Source organism: Salmo trutta, chromosome 19 (genome assembly GCF_901001165.1).
Source record: "Salmo trutta chromosome 19, fSalTru1.1, whole genome shotgun sequence".
Classification (NCBI taxonomy): domain Eukaryota; kingdom Metazoa; phylum Chordata; class Actinopteri; order Salmoniformes; family Salmonidae; genus Salmo; species Salmo trutta.
The window spans coordinates 50,592,689-50,619,518 of record NC_042975.1 but is presented as its reverse complement, the minus strand read 5'-3'; the positions used below and the strand labels follow the sequence as shown (position 1 = coordinate 50,619,518).

The following is a 26,830-nucleotide window of genomic DNA, read 5'->3' as shown; positions in this document are numbered from 1 at the left end:
CATCTCCGGGGTGGGATAAATGTTGGCCCTCAACTTAAGCCCTTTGATGTACTGTCCTTGCTTGAATCCCACTGAGGAAGGATTAGCCAGCCAAGTATTGCTGGTCTGCCATTACCAAAGGCCCTATACCTATACCTTGAGTTGCCAGGCTGATCCATTTCCGCATTTCCTCTTACTTCCAATCGCACGGTATTAGGCGCCGTGTCGTCACTAAGCCGGTTAAGTTGTCTTCGAGGGAGGCCCTCCCCGTGTCACTCCCACCGGCTTTCAGCCATGTTCCCTTGAACACCGATTCCTCAACCGTGCTGCGAGTTATCCTCCGGGTGCACTCATCAGAAGAGTGCCACAGCCGGTGGATCCTTCTGGCCTGGATCGATGGAATCTGGCAGACCAATATTATTTTTATTTGTCAAACGGCAGCCAAGCATCAATGATCATGTCACCATGAAGACCTTCGATATTGGAGAGGAGCATCAAGCTGATCACATTGCACTTTTACCACCCTGTGAAGTTCGTCATTTATTTCATATGTAGCCTAATAAACTGCAAGCTTTCACGATGAGTCGTTGTGGGAGGACAACACGTCATCACGTGACACCCAAGTTTACTTCAATATGATGGTTATTTGGTAGACACAAAACAATCCCACCTTGTCTAGCATATTTTGTTGTCGGCATTTGGAAAGTTAACCGGAAAATGTTGTTTCCATCAGGCCTGTCATGACATTTTTTATGCAACATGTACTTTACTCGCATAATAAGGTTGGATGGAAACCTGGTTAGTGTCGACAAACAAACAAAAAATCACTGGACAAGTTAATGGAAACATAGCTACTGATTATAATAAGATGATAAATAACTGGCAAAACAAACGCATTATTTATTTGGTAACTTTATTGAAGTCACCCCCCTCCCCCAATTTGTAAAATGAAACCAAACTAATGAATAAAAAAAGGTGTGGAAAATAAATAAAATGTTATACTGGGATTTCATTCCATGTAGTCCATTAAATGTCTTTGCACCCAAAGCAAAACTCCCAATAGCCCCCTCTGTACACCTTCAGTTTCTTCCCCCAAAATGCCAACCTTTGTGAAATGTAAATTATACACTTTAGAATTAAATATTGGTAGTTTTATATATTCAGTCAAAATATCTACCAACATTTTGTGTCTTACCACTCATTAACAGTGTTCAAATGAATAGCTCTACTTTCAAGGAGGCACATGGAGGATTTTTTTATTTTTTTTATAAACAATGTCATCCTTTGTTTGTTTAAAAACTGTCCTGCAGAAAATCTACTGCATATCAGCAATGGAGAGTGATAGAATATAACAACTCCAATGCAAATAACAAAGACTGCAACTGCATAGTGCAATCCCCATTCCCCAAAGAAGTTACCATTTCCTATTGAAATGGAGTCCCAAGGGGTCCTTGTATACAACATAAGGACATGAAGTCTGCTGCTAATGCAAACGTACTGATCCTCGTCTGTGGCCAAGTAAACATAAAATTCTAGGTTTTTATTATGCAAGGCTAGCAGGAGAGGTGGTCTCTTTCCTTTAAGCCATAGAGAACCAAATGAGTGGGGCTGAGCTGAGGGACCGCAGAGGGCATGGAAAAGGAGGGAAACCGAGGGTTCCCCTACCCCATTTAAGAGCGCAAAATTGGGGTACACGGGAGAGGCTTGTATAGGTGGGAATATAGGTGGGTGATAGGTAGGAAATGGGAGATTTTAGAGAACAGTGAGATGATAATAGTGGTATGTAGACCACCAGCAGGCAGGGCGCCAGGGGCAGGGTACTCTACTCTAGATCAGGTCAGCCACATTCATGGGCATCTCTTCTACTGTGGTGTTGTAGAACGTCTCAATGTCCCGGAGTGTGCGCTTGTCCTCCTCAGTCACCATGTTGATGGCAACACCCTTTCTGCCGAAACGGCCTCCTCTCCCGATCCTGGCACACAACAATTAAAGACAAGTTTCATATGAACCCTGCCGATCTGCATTTAGAATTAAAACAGTAGTGAAATAAACATGAAATGAACAAACCAGGAGGAATGTGAGCAGATCAATATAGAAAACTCTGGAAATGTAAAAAAAAAACAGGAATTCCTGATTAATGTGCTTTATAACTAGTGCATGACCTTAGGGTGGCAACAAATTCTACGGGTGGTATTCAAACCCGAGTTAAGCACATGTAAATTAAACATAATTCCCTTTTTATGCACTTCTCTCTGCGCATATTCTGACCTTTAATTTAAGCATGAGAATAGCATGCTATTCACACGCTATTCATTTTGGGGTGGAGATCCAAAAAATGAAGTTGTGGAAAAGGTGTCTTTATTCGCCGTATTCTGACCTCTACCTAATTCCCTCATAATTCCACTACCTTTACGCACGATGAATAACGTCGAGCAACTTGTCAATTCCAAGTGGAACATCTTTCTTTTATCCAACAGAAATAACACCATTCTCCATGCACTATTGATTAGAGCTAGGTAAATTAGTAAGCCGTTTGGATAAGGGGATTGTAAATAAATCTAAATAAATGTGAAACCAGTCATAGGGTAGCAAACTGAAGCATATCAACATATCACCTTTTCCAACAGTGAAGTTCATGAAATGCTGGCCTTATAACTTGGGGTGAAATTTGGAGAACCGAGCTATAGGCTTCTGTAGCCATGCACAAATGACAGTATAACGCCAAACCTATAGAGTTTATTAATGATTTCTAGAATGTTTTATTTACAGTGAGCTCCAAAAGTATTGGGACAGTGACACATTGTTGTTTGAAATGATACAAGGAAGTTAAAGTGCAGACTATCAGCCTTACTTTTAGGGTATTTTCATCCATATCGGGTGAACCGTTTAGAAATTACAGCAATTTTTGTACATAGTCCCCCCATTTTAAGGGACCAAAAGTATTGGGAAAAAATCACTTGTGCCTTGATTACTTCTGGAAGTTCGTTTTGCACAAAGTTTGTTTTGCATTTCCGGCATTGTTCACATGCCAACATCAACTTCTTTTTGTTCTAACCTATTGTACAACTTTCTCACCTTCTAATATTTCATGGATTGAACAATCAGAGTATCAAGATCAATGTATTTTAAATCTACCAATTGGTGCTGAAAAGGAGACCAACGTGTGTATTTACATGGCTTTCTTTCATCGATCCCTAATATTCTGAAGCGTTAGTGAGTGTCGAAAATAAAATAAATAAAAAGGTACAGCAAATTTAAAGTAATGGCTTTAGATAGATGTACTGAAAACCTTATTGACAATCGTTTCAGCGGTTGAATTAAATTTATTCAGAATGTTGCAACGGGGGGAGACAAGTTTTTTTTCTCCTGGTTAGGCCATCCTGATCTCTGGCTTCCTCGAGACATTTGTGGGTCTTAATTATTTAATCAAACAGCATGCTTAAAGCATCAGACAAGTTCAGTAGATATAGTTGATTTTATTAAAACACAAAGTGTGTGTCTATATATGGAAAAGTACACGTTTAACATTTAAAAATGTCAACCAATCGATTGGTCGAAAGAAGAGACTATGTTCGGTCAACCAATATTTTTGGGGGTCGGGGACAAACCTAATCCATACACCCAGTCACTACAAAGAAACAGGCGTCCTTCCTAACTCACTTGACAGAGAGGAAGGAAATCACTCAGGGATTTCACCAGGAGGACAATGGTGACTTTAAAACCGTTACAGAGTTTAATGGCTGTGAAAGGAGAAAACTGAGGATGAATCAAAAACATTGCAAGAGCTTTGCACACCTGGATTGTACAATATTTGCACATTATTCTTAAATTCTTCAAGCTCTGTCAAGTTGGTTTATGCTAGGCAGCCATTTTCAAATCTTGCCATAGATTTTCAAGCCGATTTTAAGTAAAAACTGTAACTAGGCCACTCCGGAACATTCAATGTCATCTTGGTAAGCAACTCCAGTGTAGATTTGTGTTACGTCCGTCGTTCAATGAAGACCAGCGTGCAGCGTGGTAGGCGTACATTATCTTTAATTTTAAATGTACCACCAAAAAACAATACAACGAACGTAAAGCTAGGAGTGCAAACACATGCAACACAAAAGACAAGATCCCACAACTGAAGGTGGGAAAAAGGGCTGCCTAAGTATGATCCCCAATCAGAGACAACGATAGACAGCTGCCACTGATTGGGAACCATACTCGGCCAACAAAGAAATATAAACATAGATTTCCCACCCTAGTCACACCCTGACCTACCAACTAGAGAATTTAAAGGATCTCTAAGGTCAGGGCGTGACAATTTGGCCTTGTGTTTTAGGTTAATGTCCTGCTAAAATGTGAATTAGTCTCCCAGTGTGTTGGAAAGCAGCCTGAACCATGTTTTCCTCGAGGTGCCCTTTTTATAGCCTACTTTCTGAAGGCACTGTAAATGTATGCGGGTATACCTGACAGTGGCTACTGATAGTGGCTATTTAACACGATACAAATTGTAAAAAATACAGTGAAAAGTCTGGGTATAATTAAAACATTCTAGAAATCATGAATCAACTCTGTAGGTTTGTTGCTATACTGTAATTTGCGCATGGCTGCAGAGGCCTATAGCTTGCGTCTCCAAATGTTATCCCAAGGCCAGCATTTCAAATAAACTTCATTGTGGAAATTGCTGCCATATGACTGGTTTCACATTTGTCTCCATTGTTAAGGTAAAATAGATCTAAAACAATTGTAATTTATATTTACAAATGCCTTATTTAAACGTCTTACTCATTTACCTAGTTCTTATCAATAGCTCTTATCAATTTGCTTTTATCAATTACAATGCATGGAGAATGGTGTTCTCTATATATAAAAAAAAAATATCCACATGGAACTGACAGGTTTCATCGTCCGTAAAGGTGGTGGAATTATGTTGGAATTAAGTCACGGTGAGAATACAGTATCTGTAGACGCAGCTCCGCCAAACCATTTCTTTCATATTCAGCCCAAACGAAAAGCGGGTGAATAGCATACTATTCTCATGCTTAAGTTTAAGGTCAGAATACGCATAGATAGAAAAGTGCATAAAAAGGGAATTCCGTTAAATTTACACGCGCTTAACTCGGGTCGGAATTCCCCACTAAGTGATTTCAATGGGGCTTTCTCCATTCTCATTGCTTAATATTGTTAAATCAAACTAAATACTAAGCATTTGAATCAATTTCTGCACTCCTTTGAGATCATTTCCACACTGCTACATAGGGCTGCACGATATGTGCCCAAAAAAATCTCAAATTTACCAAAACATTGTAATTGCGATTTAGATCAAAACACTTGCGTGCACTGTTGGAATCAAGGCAATAGAATTATTATTCAAATTCTATAGTTACAATACAATAGTGAGCACTTTGAATACAGTGTTGTTTGACATGACAATTAATGAAAAAGCCCAGGAATTATTGTGACAGGGTAGGAACCAAAGTGTTGGTCAGTGTTACCTAGGGGACCCTATAATCTAGCTACATTAAATGTTTTCTCTTAGCTACTTCATATAGCTAACATTTTCATGCTTCGCCTATTCCTCTTTGATTTAGAAGATACTGTTGCACAAAAACAATGATGACTTAGGCCAACACCAGCACTGGTATCAGGCTGTATTAGCTAGTTACATTTGCTCCGACTCAGTAAATGTATTAGCTAACTGGAGATTAGCATTAGCAGCTAAAACTAAAAAAAAGACATTAGCTGTTTGCACACCGCAAGACACACAACCTAATAGTGTAATTATAGAACACTTGTGGATTTATATTAAGAAGCAAAGTGGAAATGAGCATCGTTGTCATCAACATCTTGTCGCAAGTGCTGTATTAACCATGCAGACTGAGCGCAAGTGGTCGTAGCATATCACATTTAGCGGAGTAGCATATCACATTTAACAAACCAAACATTCAGGCTTCTGCATCAATACCAGTATATAGTAAAATACGCTATACCGCCCATCCCTAAGGGGCCCTCCTACCTGTGAATGTAGTTCTCACGGTTGGTCGGCAGGTCATAGTTGATAACCAGAGACACCTGCTGAACATCAATTCCTCGGGCCTGGAAGGAGAAACATGATCAGCACTCCTGCAATGCCTGACCTCTAGCTGACATTGCTTTATTACCCTGAACACTGGTGCAGGCTAGCTTAGTCCTGTGTGGGTCAGTTGGTAAGAGAGTGTGGTGATAGCAATGCCAAAGGTTAAGGGTTCAGATCCAACAGTGATCACATACTAAAAATGTATACATGTTGCCACTTGATTCAAACTTTGTCATCACTGTTCATTAAGAGTAGGCTAATTAAATAAATCATATAGAGCCCACTTGCACATTCGATTAATATAATAAGATAATAACATCATTTTACATCCAACATATGAAAAGATTCAGGGCACAGCGTGCTCTACCAAGGTAGTCCTGAACTCAACTCACCAGCAGATCTGTGGTGATGAGGACACGGCTGGAGCCAGAGCGGAACTCCCTCATGATCAGGTCCCTCTCCTTCTGGTCCATGTCACCGTGCTGGGGAGGAAGGACGACATTACATTTAGCAGACACTCTTATACAGAGCCACTTATAGTCAGACAAGATAGTTAGCCTGGATCTGACATCACCTTAGTGAATGAACGCCACAAGCATTTCATGAATCTCGATACTGTACCAAGATCAAACAGTTACAAAAATCATAAAAAAGACACAACAAATGCTGATCTATGGGAATCATCGAAATGCTGATTTATGGGAATCATACAAATGCTGATCTAACCATATCAACGGGATGTTTTCTGCACAAATAGAGGCACTAAGAAGTACAGGAGGAACTTTGTGACAAAGATAGGAACTATACTGTGGAGATCGAAGGCTGTGGCTTCTGTAGATATTGCAAACTAATGTGTTTAATGTAAACGATGACATCTCAATAGGATAAATTACAGACACTTCAACCCTGTGTCCGTATTAAGTGTCCAACTCAATGACGAGTTTGTGCCGATAGCATGTACCAACCCGTTGCTCACGGCAGAGTCGGTTGGGATGAATATGGCTTTGTCTCTCTCCCCCTGGCAGATAAGACTCAGTGCCACTCAAAAGACAGGGGTGGAACTAACCACTTTAAAAAAAATCAACGGCCCTCTCCCAGACACAGATTAAGCTAGTCCGAGAGATCATGCTTTTAATCCAGGACTAGGCATAAATCGGCACCTGGAAACCCAGCTCATAAACTGTTATCAGTTTTCAGAAGGTATTCACACCCATTGACTTTTTCCACATTTTGTTGTGTTACTGCCTAAATTTAAAATGTATAACATTTAGATTTCTTTGTCACTGGCCTACACACAACACCCCAATAATATCAAATTGGAATTAAGTTTTTACAAATTTTTACAAATAAATTCAAAATGAAAAGCTGAAATGTCTTGAGTCAAAAAGTATTTAACCCCTTTGTTATGGCAAGCCTAAATAAGTCCAGGAGTATCAAATCAAATGTATTTATAAAGCCATTTTCACAACAGCATGTCACAAAGTGCTAATACAGAAACCCAGCCTAAAACCGCAGAGAGCAAGCAATGCAAAGGTTTGAATATTTGCTTAACAAGTCACATAATACAGGGCCTTCAGAAAGTATTCATACCCCTTCACTTATTCTACATTTTGTTGTGTTATAGCCTGAAAATGATTGTCGAGCAATGATCAACAAGCAATTTGACATAGCTTGAAGAGTTTTTTAATAATAAATGGGAGACTTACCCAGAAAGACTCACAGCTGTAATTGCTGACAAAGGAGATTCTAACATGTATTGACACAGGGGATTGAACACTTATCTAATCAAGATATATTAGGGTTTTATTTAGATTGTCTTTTTTTATATACAAATGTTAGAATTTTTATTCCACTTTGAGTATTTTATGTAGACCGTTGACAAAAAATAACAATTAAATCCATTTTAATCCCACTTTGTAACGCAACAAAATGTGGAAAAAGTCAAGGGGTACTTTCTGAAGGCCCTGTATGCCTTTGTTCATCATCATCCTCCACATACCTGAGTGGTATATGACAACATATTATTAGTAAAACATCAAAGCCCATAACACTAACCATTATCAACCCATATGTCCATCACCAAACACATACCTGGGTGTTAGGTATGACAACACTGTGGGACATGGACACAGAGCTGGAGGTGCAGGAGCTCTTACCAGGGCAGAGACAGTAAAGTCCCTGGCGTGCATCTTCTCAGTCAGCCAGTCCACCTTCCTGCGGGTGTTGATGAAGATCACAGCCTGGGTGATGGTCAGGGTCTCGTACAGATCACACAGGGTGTCCAGCTTCCACTCCTAACAATGGAAAGGGGGTTGAATTGAGACTGAAGACATGGGAGTAACGTTGCTTTAAAGCTAAGTAGTGAAGAGGGAGAGATCCCAGCCACGGTGGAGAGCAGTCTGCTTTCTTTGCCAAAGAACACCGTTCCTCTAACAGCTTGGGAGACGGAGGGAACTTGGGACCCCAAAAACATTTAAAAGGGTGCTTAAAAGGATATAGCTACACATTATTAGTATCACTGTAGAAAGATATTTTCATACAAAATCAACCATCTTGATAATCAAATAATCAAGTACTACAAGTTTAACGAAGGAGAGGCGATCTCTAAACTCATCACTAGCTATGTTTTCATTAACCTTTCCAGTGATGGTCAACATTTAGAATGCTTGCACAGAAAATACATGCGACAATTGCCTGCTACGGTACGTTTCCACTGAGATATCTTGTATCGATAAACTCAGCTGGATGTAATGACGTCACACTTGACGTCACACTTTCGAAAAAACCCTACAGTGTCGGGAAAAAAATGAAGTGGTTAAAGTGTTGCGATTAAATTTCGCATTAATACATTGCCGACAGCCTGTATGCCCTCACACCAGCATGCATAGAATGCAATAATTGACTAATATTTGCCATATTCTAATAATTCTCATGTGTTGACATATGCCATGGTCCGTGGTATGGTGAAACTTGCACTCCTGTAGCGGTGAAACTTGCCAGCCAACCAGAAAAGAAAAGCGAAGCAATTCCGGCATTCTTGAAAGTCAGGAAAATCAATGTCCTGCAAAAAAACATTTTTATAGTTCGAAAAAATTATTTTGCAAGCAGCATAATTTAGAATTAAATGTGGAGCTTTATAGTTACGTGATGACACCACGTGCCCGACGAATTCAAAATTATTCCGCAAAAACAGTTTCCAGCATCATTTGTCACAACAAAAGTTCCACAAAAGAAAAATCAACCCCTGTTGAACGTATGTAAAAACTTTTTTTTTTTAATCTTTAGAAAATGTTTTCTATCTGCCATTTCCATTACAGATGTCACTAAGATTTTAGCTTTTGTCTAATAAACCTGGGTCACTGGAAACCTGCTTACTGATTAGTATTCTACAGTTGAAGTCGGAAGTTTACATATACTAAGGTTGGAGTCATTAAAACTCGTTTTGCAACCACTCCACACATTTATTGTTAACAAACAATCGTTTTGGCAAGTCGGTTAGGACATCTACTTTGTGCATGACACAAGTAATTTCTCCAACAATTGTTTACATACACATTATTTCACTTATAATTCACTGTATCACAATTCCAGTGGGCCAGAAGTTTACATACACTAAGTTGACTGTGCATTTAAACAGCTTGGGAAATTCCAGAAAATGATGTCATGGCTTTAGAAGCTTCTGATAGGCTAATTTACATTATTTTAGTCAATTGGAGGTGTACCTGTGGATGTATTTCAAGGCCTACCTTCAAATCAGTGCCTCTTTGCTTGACATCATGGGAAAATCAAAAGAAATCAGCCAAGACCTCAGAAAAACAATTGTAGACCTCCACAAGTCAGGTTCATCCTTGAGAGCAATTTCCAAACGCCTGAAGGTACCACGTTCATCTGTACAAATAATAGTACGCAGGTATAAACACCATGGGATCACGCAGCCGTCATACCGCTCAGGAAGGAGACGCGTTCTGTCTCCTAGAGATGAACGTACTTTGGTGCTAAACGTGCAAATCAATCAACAGCAAAGGACCTTGTGAAGATGCTAGAGGAAACAGGTACAAAAGTATCTATATCCACAGTAAAACGAGTCCTATATCGACATAACCTGAAAGGCCACTCAGCAAGGAAGAAGCCACTGCTCCAAAACTGCCATAAAAAAGCCAGACTACACTTTGCAACTGCACATGGGACAAAGATTGTACTTTTTGGAGAAATGTCCTCTGGTCTGATGAAACAAAAATAGAACTGTTTGGCCATAATGACCATCGTTATGTTTGGAGGAAAAAGTGGGACGCTTGCAAGCCCGAAGAATACCATCCCAACCGTGAAGGACGGGGGTGGCAGCATCATGTTGTGGGGGTGCTTTGCTGCAGGAGGGACTGGTGCACTTCACAAAATAGATGGCATCATGAGGGAGGAAAATGATGTGGATATAGTGAAGCAACATCTCAAGACATGAGTCAGGAAGTTAAAGCTTGGTCGCAAATGGGTCTTCCAAATGGACAATGACCCCAAGCATACTTCCAAAGTTGTGGAAAAATGGCTTAAGGACAACAAAGTCAAGGTACTGGAGTGGCCATCACAAAGCCCTGACCTTAATCCTATAGAAAATTTGTGGGCAGAACTGAAAAGGGGTGTGCGAGCAAGGAGGCCTACAAACCTGACTCAGGTGCACCAGCTCTGTCAGGAGGAATGGGACAAAATTCAAGCAACTTATTGTGGGAAGCTTGTGGAAGGCTACCCGAAACGTTGACCCAAGTTAAACAATTTAAAGGCAATGCTACCAAATACTAATTGAGTGTATGTAAACTTCTGACCCACTGGGAATGTGATGAAAGAAATAAAAGCTGAAATAAATAATTCTCTCTACTATTATTCTGACATTTCACATTCTTAAAATAAAGTGGTGATCCTAACTGACCTAAAACTGGGAATTTTTACTCGGATTAAATGTCAGGAATTGTGAAAAACTGAGTTTAAATGTATTTGGCTATTGTGTATGTAAACTTCCGACTACAACTGTATGTGATCAGAACAGTTACTAGTGAGGGGGGGGGGGGGGTTGCAAAAATCGATAGTTACATACAGTATCAAAACTGGAGTTCTAACCAGTTTTAGGAGGGCGTGTCATATTTTTATGGTTCCCCCCGTTGCCCCTCCTTCTCCCGACAGTAGGGCCTGCTCCGCTCCTTCTCCCGACAAGTGAAAGTGCATTTCCCAGCTGATAATCACCCCGAAACTCAACCTAAACAAAAATACGTTTTGTTTACTCTCTCAATACATTTGGAGCCCATTATAATGCCATTATTGCTTTTGTTCTGATTTTAACAAGGCCACTTGGCACTTATAATGATGTTTAGGTTACAGATGTTTTCATCATTAGACGGCTCGTGGTTGGGGTATTTTTTTAAATGTTGTCATTATAAAAAGCTGTTACCGTGTTCCAACACATATGCTTTCTGTTTCATACTGTAGTTGTAAAACAGGCACTCAACCAATAAAATAGATTGAACACTTTAATGAATTTGTTTGTTTTGTTTTTACATATATCCTACAGTAACAAACTAATGAAAATGCTATTGTGTTATTTTAAATTAAATACAAATCGTATTCCAATGCTATCCAAGGCCTTCATAAACACAATCTAATGAATATTTTTGAGATAGCATATATGACATTTATTAATTACACTGTTAGAATGTTGCAGTCTGGTGTTGAATAGGGAGCCAATTTGTTTTGAGCACTTATTTCCATAACTGATCAAAACTTGTTTTCTCATGGCCCTCTCTTGTCTCTCTGAAGCAGACATATGGTGAGCAATGTTTGAAACCTCGAATTGCAATAAAATCACAGAATTGCATATCGTATCTTGAGATCCCAGCCAATTCCGAGCCCACAGAGTTACTGTGTTGTATTGACAAAATGTGTCTACTTCATGACATTTGTTCTTCTTTAAATGTTAAAATCAACTGTTTTAGTTATATAGGCTGCTCCATGACTTTATTTATTACTAGTAGAGCAAAGAGCCTCACGAAACACTTGTATCACAAGCATATATAAAGAGCCATATATTTTATCTATATATACTTTTCTAGAACAAGCATCTAGAACCGCAATACCTCTTTCTCCACGTTAATGTAGAACTGGCGAATACCCTCCAGGGTGAGCTCCTCCTTCTTCACAAGGATACGGATTGGGTCACGCATGAACTTCTTGGTGACTTCCAGCACATCCTGAGGCATGGTGGCAGACAGGAGCACCACCTGGAAAATAGGGTTGAGAAAGGTATTAGCTAGGCTCTATAGAACAAAATACCTGACAGAGGAAAGTCTCTCTCTCTCGCAGAAATAAATATTCTATATTCACCAAGATGATGCTTAATTCTGTTGCGATATTTGTCAGCAAAACAATCTTAATTAAAAGTCCTGAATTTCCAGAGGCAGCAGGAAGAGCATGAAATCAAATCAAATTTATTGGTCGCATTCACAGATTTGCAGGTGTTATCACAAGTGCAGCATAATGCTTATGTTTCTAGCTCCAACACTGCAGTAATCTATATATCAGGAATCAAGGTAAGACCCAAGTGCAGACTGTGTGACGTAACAATGTTTATTGTAACAACAGGGGTAGGCAAACGACAGGTCAAGGAAGGCAGGGGTCGATAATCCAGAGTAGAGGCCATGGTACAGGACGGCAGGCAGGCTCAGGGTCAGGTCAGGCAGAGGTCGGTAATCCAGAGGCGGAGCAAAAGAACAGGATGGCAGGCAGGGTCAGGGACAGGCAGAGTGGTCAGGCGGGCGGGTACAGGGTCAGGATTGGCAATGGTCAAAAACCAGGAGGATGAGAAACGGAGAGACTGGGGAAAAACAGGAGCAGAGACAAACGCTGATTGACTTGAACAAACAAGACGAACTGGCACATACAGACAGAAAATACAGATATAAATACCCAGAGGATAACAGGGGAAGATGGGCAACACCGGGAGGGGGTGGAGACAAGCACAAGGACAGGGGAAACAGATCAGGGCGTGACAGTACCCCCCCCTAGGGACGCCACCTGGCGTTTCACCTGGGCGGATACCTGGTTGACTGGGGTGCCGGCGGTGAAAGGCGGCGATGAGGGCTGGGTCCAGGATGTCTTTAGCGGGAACCGAGCACCTCTCCTCCGGGCCATAACCCTCCCAGTCAACCAGGTACTGGAAATCCCTGCCCCGAACCCTCAGGAGGCGTCTCACCGTGTACGCTGGCTAGCCACCAATGACACGGGGGGAAGGGATGGGCCTAGAAACAGAAAACAAGGGGCAGTCAGACATGGTTTTGACTATAGACACAGAAAAGGTAGGAAAAATACGGAGGGTAAGGGGCAACAGAGGATGAACAGCAGAGGGGCTAATGATCTTGGAGTGGGGGGGAAAGGCCTCGGCATGCCAGCGCCTCAGGCTTGACCTTCTTGGATACCGGTCGGTGCTGCGGAATCGAAGTGGCCCGGGCCTTACTGAACCCCTCCCGGAGGTCCTGGTACTCTGCGAAGCTGGCGGAGAGGTCCGGGGCAATTTCCAAGCCCCCAGGAACACTTCCCGGGGCAGGCAGAGCTGACTTCAGGCAATGAGTGTGGCAGGACAGGCTCCAGCCCACAATGGCACCAGTAGCCCAGTCAATGGAGGGATTGTGTCGCTGGAGCCAGGTGGGATCCCTGAGTGAGCTATTGGGACCGTAATCGCACCTCTTCTCCCTCCTACATTCCCGTAGCCGACCATCGATCAGGATGGTTAAAGCAATGAGTGAGTCAAGATCCATCGGTAGTTCTCGGGCTACCGGCTCATCCTTTACCTCCTCCGATAATCCGTGCAGGAACGTGTCGAACAGCGCTTCCGGGTTCCAGGTACCCTCCGCTGCTAGTGTGCGAAACTCCACCGCATAGTCTGCCACACTGAGGGTGTCCTGCCAAAGCTGGAGTAACTTCTGGGCAGGCTCTCTCCCGGACACCGGAGCCTCAAAAACTTCTCACCTCTACCATGAATACCACCAGACTGAGGCAGACGGCAGATTGTTGCTCCCACACTGCTGTGGCCCAGGCGAGTGCCCTCCCGGACAACAGTGTAATAATGTACGCTATCTTCGAGCGGTCCAAGGGGAACGAAGAAGGCTGCAGCTCGGAAACGAGAGAGCACTGGGAGAGAAAGGCCCGACAGGTTCTGGAATCTCCACCGTAGCGCTCAGAGGGAGGCAAGCTGGGTTCCCGGGAAACCGGGGTGACAGCGCTGCTACCAGTCGAGTTACAGAGGGGCTGGGAGGTTACCGTCGTGGTAGGCTGCCTAGTAGACAACCCATGGAATTTCTCCCGCAATGCGTTCAAGGCTAGGTCGTGACGTTCGGCCACAGCCTGGAACCCTTCCATCAGACCGGGAAGCAACTCCTCGTGCCTCCCAATGGTGGCTTCTTGGGAGGAGATGGCGTTGCGGAGCTGGTCAAAGTCTGCTGGGTCAGTCATAGCCAGTTCTCACTATCAAGAATCAAGGTAAGACCCAAGTGCAGACTGTGTGAAGTAACAATGTTTATTGTAATAACAGGGGCAGAGGATAAGTGGGGAAGATGGGTGACACCTGGAGGGGGTGGAGACAAGCACAAGGCCAGGTGAAACAGATCAGCGCGTGACAGTACAGCAATATACATATAATCCAAAAGTAATAAAGACAACAAAAAATGTAAACATATTAGAACGAGCAATGTCAGAGACCAGAATATAAATATATAGTATTTAAATATATAGTATATAAATGGTGTATATAGACAGTATGGTCAGTAAATTAGGGTTGACCCCATTTAGTAGACAGGTCGATAGGCTGTGCAATAAACACTTGCTGTGCTGACATTTTTCTGCAGTAGGAAGGAGAGCGAGTCAACGTGTGCCAGTCACACAGGCACTCGCTATCATTTTTATTAACACAGTGTGAGTGTTACGCTCTTTGAGTCATTTGTGTGTCTTAATTATTTAATCAAACAGTGTGCTTAAATCATCAGACAAGCTCAGTGCATATGCCGTTTATTTTATTGAAACACCTGTCTATATATGGAAAAATAAAGTTTAAACATTTCAACCAATCAAACTTTTCAACCAATTGACTGGTTGAAAGAACAGGGCTTTTTAGTCAGGGACAGCCCTAATATGAATAGAAAAGGTGTGTACAGCAGTAGTTATATAGGATGAGCCATGACTAGAATACAGTATATACACACATAAAGTGGGCAAGACAGTATGTAAACATTATTAAAGTGGCCAGTGTTCAATGACTATGTACATAAAGCAGCAGCCTCATGGTTGAGGGTGGGGTACAGGACAGAGGCCAACTAGTGATTGATGATGAACAATGAAAAAGAATATATAATAATATATTAATTTTAAAACAAAGGACATCAAGGACAACTAAAATCATAACAGCAATGCCAACTGTATATGTTTGTGTGCATGTCTGGCACTATAAAATGTATGTGTGTGTTCTTGTATGCGTTTATTTGAATGAGAGTGTGTATATGCATGTGTACAAACACCTGCACGGCATCAGCCTCAGGCAAACCGGCATTAGTTGTAAAAACACTGCCCCTCAGTGTCATTCAAACATACTTTTTATTATGTTTTATTTAGACTTAAAAAAAAACGTTTATCTTTGACAAACATTCTATCTCCCGCACAGCAACTCCACTCCCACTTGTCTCCAATTCCACATCCCAACCCTCAGCTTCCCTCAGCCCATCCCATCTATCTCTGCTGGCCATCCACTTCGGGTTTCTACGCAACACATATCTTTCAACTATACTGTGATGTTTAACGTACAATTTCAATCTATCTAATCGAATCCACAGATTGCGAGTTGAAGATAAATATTTTACTAAGAACATTAGTATATTAGTCATTTACTGACCCAGTCTCTCCAGATCTCCTAACAGTACTATTTCTAGGGTCAATTTTAGATCAATGCTATGCATTTTCAGCCATTTCTAAACCTGAGACCAGAAACAGGCTACCAGAGGGCAATACCAAAATAAATGGTCTATTGATTCTGTATCCTCGATGATTTTATGCACCAAATATTCAACATTTTGTTGGTGGCAAGAATTCTATATAATAATTTTAGCTGAAAAGCACGAAGTCTTGAATCCTGCGTTGTTTTATATATCAACTTATGGAATCGGTACATTAAAAATATCCATGAAGGACATAACTCTACCATTACAATTTACAATATAATTTAAGAACAAAATAACCTTTTCAAACATCTTTCCCATAAATACAGGTATTCTATCAACCAGCACATTTGAGTTCAGCCATAATATTTGTTCTATCTTTTCAGGGGGATGTAATTGAAATAGTAGCCAGCTCTGCAATGCTTGTTTGAAAAAGAGAGATACTTTTAAAAAGTATAATTTTCTATTAATCGAAAATGAGACATGGCAATCTGCACAAAGGCAAAAAGGCAATTTTTAAAGAATGGATGAGCTTTTCTTAGTAATCTACTTGAGAACCGTTTAGTGTTCAAATAAAACTTTTGAATAAGTGAAGCTTTTAGAGAGAGGTTTAGTGCTTTTATATTTAATAATCTCAACACACCCAATTCATATTCATTATATACAGTTGAAGTAGGAAGTTTACATGCAAAATAGCCAAGTACATTTAAACTCTGTTTTTCACAATTCCTGACATTTAATCACGGTAAAAATTCCCTGTTTTAGGTCAGTTAGGATCACCCCTTTATTTTAAGAATGTGAAATGTCAGAATAACAGTGGAGAGAGTGATTTATTTCAGCTTTTATTTATTTCATCACATTCCCAGTGGGTCAGAAGTTTACATACACTCAATTAGTATTTGGTAGCATTGCCTTTAAATTATTTAACTTGGGTCAAACGTTTCGGGTAGCCTTCCACAAGCTTCCCACAATAAGTTGGTTGAATTTTGGCCCATACCTCCTGACAGAGCTGGTGTAACTGAGTCAGGTTTGTAAGGCCTCCTTGCTCGCACACCCTTTTTCAGTTCTGCCCACAAATTTTCTATAGGATTGAGGTCAGGGCTTTGTGATGGCCACTCCAGTACCTTGACTTTGTTGTCCTTAAGCCATTTTGCCACAACTTTGGAAGTATGCTTGGGGTCATTGTCCATTTGGAAGACCTATTTGCGACCAAGCTTTAACTTCCTGACTGATGTCTTGAGATGTTGCCTCAATATATCCACATAATTTTCCTCCCTCATGATGCCATCTGTTTTGTGAAGTGCACCAGTCCCTCCTGCAGCAAAGCACCCCCACAACATGATAATACTACCCCTGTGCTTCACGGTTGGGATGGTGTTCTTCGGCTTGCAAGCCTCCCCCTTTTTCCTCCAAACATAATGGCCAAACAGTTCTATTTTTGTTTCATCAGACCAGAGGACATTTCTCCAAAAAGTACGATCTTGGTCCCCATGTGCGGGTTGCAAACCGTAGTCTGGCTTTTTTATGGTGGTTTTGGAGCAGTGGCTTCTTCCTTGCTGAGTGGCCTTTCAGGTTATGTCGATATAGGACTCGTTTTACTGTGGATATAGATACTTTTGTACCTGTTTCCTCTAGCATCTTCACAAGGACCTTTGCTCTTGTTCTGGGATTGATTTGCACTTTTCGCACCAAAGTAGTGTATGTAAATTTCTGACCCACTGGAATTGTGATACACTGAATTATAAGTGAAATAATCTGTCTGTAAACAATTGTTGGACAAATTACTTGTGTCATGCACAAAGTAGATGTCCAAACCGACTTGCCAAAACGATAGTTTTTAACAAGAAATTTGTGGTGGTTGAAAAACGAGTTTTAATGACTCCAACCTAAGTGTATGTAAACTTCCGACATCAACTGTAGATAGGCACGTTTGATTTTGTCTGGTTTAGCGTCCCAGATAAAGCGACATATTTTTTGCTCATATGATTTGAAAAACGAATCATCAGCAGTAGGCAGCGCCATAAGTAAGTGAGTAAACTGAGATATGACTAAGGAGTTAATCAGGGCAATTTTTCCATAAATAGACAGCTATTTACCTCTCCATGGTCGCAGGATCTTGTCTATTTTTACAAGTTTCCTATTGAAATTCATTGTGGAGAGCTTAATTATATCTTCTGTGATATGAATACCAAGTATGTCTACTTCCCCATCAGCCCATTTTATAGGTAAACTGCAGGGTAATGTAAAAGTTGTAGCTTACGGACTTAATATAAAACTTGAGTCATCGGCATACATGGACACCTTTGTTTTTAAGACTTGGATTTCTAATCCTCTAATTGTCACAGGCGTCGTAGTGAACAGACCAAGGCGCAGCATGTTGAGTGCTCATCCTTTTATTTTCGAACGAAAAAGGCACTTCACAAAGAAAAAAACAAACGACAGCCAAACAGTTCTGTCAGGTATACAAACATACTAAACAGAAAGCAAACACCCACGAAACCCAAAGAAAAACAGGCTGCCTAAGTATGGCTTCCAATCAGAGACAACGAAAGACACCTGCCTCTGATTGGAAACCATACTCGGCCACACATGGAAAATGAAACATAGAAACAGAAAACTAGAACAAATCCCCTAGAAACAAACCAACCCCAAAACACACAAAACAACCCCCCTGCCACGCCCTGACCATTCTACTATGGTAAAATGACCCTTCTCACTGGTCAGGACATGACACTAATGTTGTTATTGGATCTGATTTTAATAGCTAGCATTTCAATGGCCATAACGAATAGATATGGTGACAGCGGACAACCTTGTTTAACTCCTCTTGACAATTCAAAACCCTCTGAGAAGTAGCCGTTATTTACTATTTTACACCTGGGGTTGCTATACATTATTTTTACCCATTTTCTAAGAGAATTACCGAAATTTTAAAAATCCAGGCATTTATGAATAAAGTCCAGTCTTACTTTATCAAATGCCTTTTCAAAATCCGCTATAAATACCAGGCCTGACCTTCTTAGACGTTTCATGATGTTCTATTATTTCTAGTAGTTGTCATATATTATCTTCAATGTATCGTCCATGTAAAAAAACCTGTCTGATCGATGAACAATACCTAGTAAAACCCTTTTAATTCTGAGTGCTATGCATTTCGCTTGTATTTTTGCATCACAACATTGAAGTGTAAGGGGCCTCCAGTTTTTTAGATAGACTGGGTCTTTATATTTGCCATCTGGGTCTTGTTTTAATAATAGAGAAATCAGACCTTCCTGCTGAGTACTTGACAGACTACCATTTCTATAGGAGTAGTTAAAACAATCTAACAATGGAGCTTTTAGTATATCAAAAAAGGCTTGATATACCTCTACCGGTATGCCAGCAAGCCTGGGGTTTTTCCAGACTGAAAGGATTTAATAGTCTCAAAAAGTTCTTCCTCTGTAATTTGGCCTTCGCATTAATGTTTCTGTACATTTGTTAATTTTCAATTTTTTATATTATTTGGAAAGAATTCCTTACCGTTATCTTCATTCAGTGGGAGAGGATGAGACGGAAAAGAGAACATCTACCTAAAATAATTAGCTTCCTCTTTTAAAATATATTTCAGTAACGAGTTTCAGCAAGTAACGAGTTTCAGCAAATTCTTTTTGTTAGCGTTCCTGTATTGGAGATTCATGAAGAATTTTGAGCATTTTTCTCCATATTCCATCCAGTTTGCTTTATTTTTGTAATATATTACATTAGACCGTTCTTGAATAAGTTCAAGTTATTTTTGTTTTTCCTCTAACTTATTTTGTATCTCTATAGTAGTGTTTTTATTGCTGTCTACCTGTACTATTTAGTTCATGGATTTCCCTTGTTAGTCTTGTCTCTTTAGCCATGAACTGCTTTTTTATTATTGATGAATATTGAATTGAATGACCCCTAAAGGTATCCCAAACAATAAGGCGATTTGCTGAACCTATATTATACAGGAAAAATTCAGTTATAAATGATTTTGTCTTAGTTAAAAATAAGTTGTCCTCCAGTAAAAGTTGATTAAATTTCAAATATCCCAGGTCCATGTGGAAAATCTATAGGTATCCCAAACAATAAGGGGATTTGCTGAACCTATATTATACAGGAAAAATTCAGTTATAAATTATTTTGTCTTAGTTAAAAATAAGTTGTCCTCCAGTAAACTTTGATTAAATTTCCAATATCCCAGGTCCATGTGGAAAATCTGTGAATGCCAATGAGATGATGATCCAATCGCATTCTGTCCCCTATTAAAACTTTTTTAACCTTTGATGCAAGAGAGAAAGACACAAGAAAGTAGTCAAGACGACTAGCTTGATTAAGTCTCCTCCATGTATATCTCACTAGATCAGGGTTTTTTAGTCTCCAAATATCCACTATTTCTAATGTGTCCATAATATTTGTGATTTCCTTAAGGGCACGGTGATGATAGTTTGAAGAGTGATTACCTTTACAGTCCATTGAGGCACTTAACACTGTGTTATAGTCTCCTACTATAATGATTTGATCATTTGTTGCCTGTAAGTTCAATAAATTGGTATAAATGTTTCGAAGAAGTACGGATAATCCTGATTTGGACCATATAGATTAATGAGCCAAATTTCATTTTCGTCCACTTTGATATTCAAAACGATCCACCTTCCTTGCGAATCCTTCCTGACTATTTGCACATTCAGATCGGAATATTTGTTAATTAATAACATCACACCTTTTGAGTTCCTTTGTCCATGACAGAAAGTTATTTCACCACCCCATTCCTTTTTCCACGCAACTTCATCTAAAGATGTAGAGTGAGTTTCCTGTAAACAGTATTTGTTATTTTCCTTTTCTTTTAGCAATGTAAAGACTGATCTTTTTTTTATAATCTGCTAAACCATTACAATTATAACTGGCTATACTTATTTCACCCCTTACCATAACTAGATACTATTCTCAGTCTAAATTGACCATAATTAGTGCTTGTAAAGTTATTGCCATCAGAGGTATTATGACGGTCAAAAGCTTTCAAATGTCTGATATTTAGAATTCAAGAAATAGGTTCTAGCAATATTTGTTTTATTCCCTTGCCTGTTTGCCTATTATGTGTGTAGTAAATCTGAGTATGTTGATGTGCATGATATTGGATGTGATTTAGTGAGAGTGTGTACGATGTCTGTAAAAGAATAAGACTATAATGTGTGATGTCCAAATAAATAATAACTTCTTGATGGTAGCGGGGTGAACAGGCCGTGGCTCGGGTGGCTGAGATCTTTGATGATCTTCTTGGCCTTCCTGTGACACACAGTAGATGTCATTGAGTGCAGGCAGTGTAGTTGCCGTACCAGGTGGTGATACAGCCCGGCAGAATGCTGTCGATGGTGCATCTTTAAAAGTTTGTGAGGGTCTTAGGGACCAAGCCAAATTTCTTCAGCCTCCTGAGGTAGTACAGGAGGGGGCTGGGCACACACCCCTGTGGGGCCCGTGTGTTGAGGATCAGCCTGGCAAAGGTGTTGTTGCCTACCTTCACCACTTGGGGTCGGCCCGTCAGGAAGTCTAGGACCCAGTTGGACAGGGAGGGGTTCAGACCCAGGGCCCTGAGATTAGTGATGAGCTTGGAGGGCATTATGGTGTTGAACACTAAGCTGTAGTTGATGAAAAGCATTCTTACATATGTATTCCTCTTGTCCAGGTGGGATAGGGCAGTGTGCAGTGCAATGGCAATTGTGTCATCCGTGGATCTGTTGGTGTAATATGCAAATTGTAGTGGATCTAGGGTGTCGGGTAAAGTGGAGGTGATATGATCCTTAACTAGCCTGTCAAAGCACTTCATGATGACAGAAGTGAGTGCTACGGGGCGATAGTCATTGAGTTCAGTAGCCTTTGCTTTCTTGTTGGGGTGTAACGGTACACGAATTCGTATCGAACCGTTCGGTACGGACACCTCGGGTCGGTCTGCACTGAACCTGAATGATTACATAAAAAAAGATGTACAAAATAAAAAAAACTCTAGGAATAGGCTATGACTACACTGCGCTGTATGCCTTGAGTAAATCTGAGCTGAAATAAACATGGTCTATTCCGTTAAAACAACTAAAGCCTATTGCACACGATGTAATGAGAATTCAAATCTTAATTGGGGCATTCCAAACTGTATTTTAGAGAGGCGCAGCCGGGAACTAGTTCTGTGCAATGACTAGTGTTGGGGGTCGATAAACTAGGAGGATTTTCCCTCATCGTTTAAAATGTTTGAAAAACATTTTGGCTTCCCAGTAGATTACAACGGCGATGGACAGATAGAGTATGTCGCCACTGCTCAACGAGAATAGCCTATGCAGCTGCCAACACCTCAAACATGTTGACACATTTACGCCAACACCACCCCAGTATTCATACCAACGGAGCAAGACGGAAACGCAAAAAAAAAAACCTTGTCTCCCGTCTGCATTCAAGCAGCCCTTCACAGCAGATTCTGACCGGGCCAAAGACATTTGAGAGCGATATGTTTATAGCCGCAGATATGCTCACATTCTTGTTCATTGAGAACAACATTGTGTTTCGAGCCACGTTACGAACTTCGCCCTCTCACACCCATTTCAGCAAATAGGTAATACCCGCTCTACAGTGCCTTCAGAAAGTATTCACACCCTTAGACTTTTTCCACCTTTTGTTGTCTTAAAGTGGGATTCAAATGGATTTTATTGTAAAACAAATTCTCAATGATCTATACAAAATACTGTCAAAGTGGAAAAAAAATTGTAAAGTAAAACAATATTTTGATTAGATAAGTAGTCAACCGCCTGAGTCAATACATGTTAGAATCACCTTTGGCAGCGATTACATCTGTGGGTCTTTCTGGGTAACTCTCTTAAGAGCTCTGCAAACCTGGATTGTACAATATTTGCCTATAATTTAAAAAAATAATTGTTCTTAAAGTTCTATTAAATCATGCCAAAATGTAAGCAAATTTAAGTCAAACTGTAACTAGGCCACTCAGGAACATTTAATGTTGTCTTGGTAAGTAACTTGTGTATATTTGGCCTTGCATTTTAGGTTATTGTCCTGCTGAAAGGTGGATTTGGTATTTGGTATTTTATTAGGATCCCCATTAGCTGTTGCAGAAGCAGCAGGTACTCTTCCTGGGGTCCTGTCACGTCCTGGCCAGTATAAGGGTTAATTGTCATTGTAGTTTGGTCAGGACGTGGCAGAGGGTATTTGGTTTATGTGGTTCGGAGTGGTGTTTTTGTAGTAAGGGCATTTGATTTAAGTATTCCGGGGGTTTTTGGGCACTGTTTGAGATTCATGTATTCTATGTTTAGTCTAGGTAGTCTGGTTCTATGTTTAGTTAAAGTGGGTGGGACTCTCAATTGAAGGCAGGTGTGGTCTATTTGCCTTTGATTGAGAGTCCCATATATTAGGGTGTGTTTGTGTTTGTCATTTGTGGGGGATTGTTTTTGCACTGCGTTTGTATAGCCTGCAAAACTATTGCACTGTCGTTGTTTCTTGTTTTGTATAGTGTTCACGTTATTGATTAATTAAATTCAAAGATGAACGCGACCTCCGCTGCGTATTGGTCTACTTTGTCAGATGAGGACTTCTCTATTTCTTCTGAAGACAAAGACAACTGTGACAGGTCCACACAAAACATGAAACATAATACAGAATGACATAATACAGAACATCAATAGACAAGAACTACTCAAAGACAGAACTACATAAAAAAAATGTAAAGGCACACGTAGCCTACATATCAATGCATACACACAAACTATCTAGATCAAATAGGGGAGAGGCGTTGTGCCGCGAGTTGTTGCTTTATCTGTTTTTTGAAACCATGTTTGCTGTTTATTCTGTTTATTTTTATTATAATACTGTACGCTTTCTTGAATTTGTTCTGGATTTGGGGATTGTGAAAAGACCCCTGGTGGCATGTCTGGTGGAATTAGTGTGTGTGTCAGAGCTGTGTGTACGTTAACTATGCAAACAATTTGGGATTTTCAACACATTGTTTCTTATAAAAAGAAGTGACGCAGTCAGTTTCTCCTCAACTCTTAGCCAAGAGAGACTGGCATGCATAGTATTTATGTCAGCCCTCTGATTACTATTAAAAGCAAAATGTGCCGCTCTGTTCTGGGCCAGCTGCAGCTTAACTAGGTTTTTCCTTACAGCCCTCGACCACACGATTGGACAATAATCAAGATTAGACAAAACCAGAGCCTGCAGAACATGCTTTTTGGAGTGTGGTGTCAAAAAAGCAGAGCATCTCTTTATTACGGCTAGACCTCTCCCCATCTTGACAACCATTGAATCTATATGTTTTGATCATGACGGTTTACAATCTAAAGTAACATCAAGTAATTTAGTCTCCTCAACTTGTTCAACAGCCACACCATTCATTACCAGTCAGCTGAGGTCTAGAATTTAAGGAATGATTTGTACCAAATACAATGCTCTCAGTTATAGAGGTGTTCAGGACCAGTTTATTACTGGCCACCCATTCCAAAACAGACTGCAACTCTTTGTAAAGAGTTTCAGTGACTTCATTAGCTGTGGTTGCTGATGCGTATATGGTTGAATCATCAGCATACATGGACACACATGCTTTGTTTAATGCCAGTGGCAGGTCATTTGTAAAAATAGAAAAGAGTAGAGGGCCTAGAGAGCTGCACTGTGGTACACCACACTTTACATGTTTGACATTAGAGAAGCTTCCATTAAAGAAAACCCTTTGAGTTCTATTAGATAGATTGCCATATCATGGATTTGGAGCTGAGGTTGAAAGCCATAACACATACGTTTTTTCAACAACAGGTTATGGTCAATAATATCAAAGGCTCCACTGAAATCTAACAGTACAGCTCCCACAATCTTCTTATTATAGATTTCTTTCAACCAATCATCCATCATTTGTGTCAGTGCAGTACATGTTGAGTGCCCTTTTCTATAAGCATACTGAAAGTCTGTTGTTAATTTGTTTACAGAGAAATAACATTGTATTTGGTCAAACACCATTTTTTCCAAAAGTTTGCTAAGAGCTGGCAGCAAGCTTATAGGTCTGCTGTTAAAACCAGTAAAGGCCGCTTTACCACTCTTGGGTAGCGGAATGACTTTGGCTTCCCACCAGGCCTGAGGACAAAGACTTTCCTCTAGGCTAAGATTAAAAATATGACAGATAGGAGTGGCTATGGAGTCAGCTACCATCCTCAGTAGCTTTCCATCTAAGTTGTCAATGCCAGGAGGTTTGTCATTATTGATCAATAACAATAATTTCCCCACCTCTCCCACACTAACTTTACAAAATTCAAACTGGCAATGCTATTCTTTCATTATTTGTTTTTTATGCATGAATTCAATTGCTCACCGTTTGTTGTTCACATTTCCTGCATAAATTTGCCCACTTTGCCAATGAAATCATTAAAATAATTGGCAACATCCAATGGTTTTGTGATGAATAAACCATCTGTTTCGATGAAAGATGGAGTTGAATTTGTCTTTCTGCCCATAATTTGATGTAAAGTACTCCAAAGTTTTTTTCATTGATCTTGGCTTCATAATACAGTTCCTTCTTCTTTTTGTTGCGTTTAGTCACATAATTTCTCAATTTGCAGTAAGTATGCCAGTCAAATGTGCAGCCAGACATATTAGCCACTCCTTCCCCCCCCCCATCTCTTTCAACCATACAGATTGGTCTCCCAGTGTCTGGTGGAAAGCAGACTGAACCAGGTTTACCACTAAGAATATGCCTGTGCTTAGCTCCATTCCTTTTCTTTTCACCCCCCCAAATAAACTCTAGTCCTTGCCGATTACAAGCATACCCATAACACGATGCAGCCACCCCCATGCTTAAAAATATAAAAAGAGTGGTAACTCAGTGATGTATTGGATTTGCCCCAAACATAATGCACAAAAAGATAATTTCTTTGCCAATTCTTTTGCAGCATTACTTTAGTGCCTTATTGCAAACATGATGCATATTTTGGAAAAATGTTCTTCTGTACAGGCTTCCTCCTTTTCACTCTAATTTATGTTAGTATTGTGGAGTAACTACAATGTTGATCCATCCTCAGTTTTCTATCACAGACATTTAACTCTGTAACTGGTTTAAAATCACCAATGGCCTCATGGTAAAATCCCTGGGCAGTTTCCTTAAATTCCATCAACAGGATCCCTGTAGATCTTTGTAGCAACAGGGCATATTAATAAACCATCCAAAGTGTAATTAATAACTTCACCATGCTCAAAGGGATATTCAATGTCTGCTTTTATTTTTACCCATCTACCAATAGGTACCCTTCTTTGCGAGGTATTGGAAAACCAACCTGGCCTTTGTCGTTGAATCTGTGCTTAAAATTCAATGCTCGACAGAGGGTGTCACGACTTCCGCCGAAGTCGGCTCCTCTCCTTGTTCGGGTGGCCTTCGGCTGTCGACGTCACCGGCTTTCTAGCCATCGCCGCTCCATTTTTCATGTATCCATTTGTTTTGTCTTGTTCCCTGCACACCTGGTTTTCATTCCCCAATCAATCTACATGAATTTATTCCTCTATTCCCCCTCATGTCTTTGTGTAAGATTGTTTGTGTGATATGTGTTTTTGTACGCACTAGGCTTGCGTGCGTTTTCTCTCTTGTTATTTCACAAAGACTGTTTGTATACATCTGATGGTTGTGACTGTTTTTGCGCGTTTTACACTTTGCCTTGTTGGCTGGAGGTTTTTGGACGCAGCTGCGTCCGTCTGTATATTCTCTCCTGACTAAATAATGTGTGTGCCTGTTCACAATTCTCTGCTCTCCTGCACCTGACTTCAGCACAAGTATGCACACGCCTGACAGAGGGACCTT

General features: G+C 40.4%; 1 protein-coding gene across 1 annotated transcript in view; it reads right to left on the bottom strand.

Annotated features, from left to right (window-relative positions):
- Positions 1–875: 875 nt before the first annotated feature.
- Positions 876–26,830, bottom strand: part of LOC115154933 (eukaryotic initiation factor 4A-I) — a 48,805-nt gene continuing 22,850 nt past the window's right edge. The window contains exons 7-11 of the mRNA XM_029701654.1: positions 12,157–12,300; positions 8,197–8,334; positions 6,433–6,522; positions 5,981–6,060; positions 876–1,951 (exon numbers count right to left, since the gene is read on the bottom strand). Of these exons, the coding sequence (XP_029557514.1) occupies positions 1,807–1,951; positions 5,981–6,060; positions 6,433–6,522; positions 8,197–8,334; positions 12,157–12,300 (597 nt within the window). The 3' untranslated portion in view covers positions 876–1,806. The remainder of the gene's footprint in view (positions 1,952–5,980; positions 6,061–6,432; positions 6,523–8,196; positions 8,335–12,156; positions 12,301–26,830) is intronic.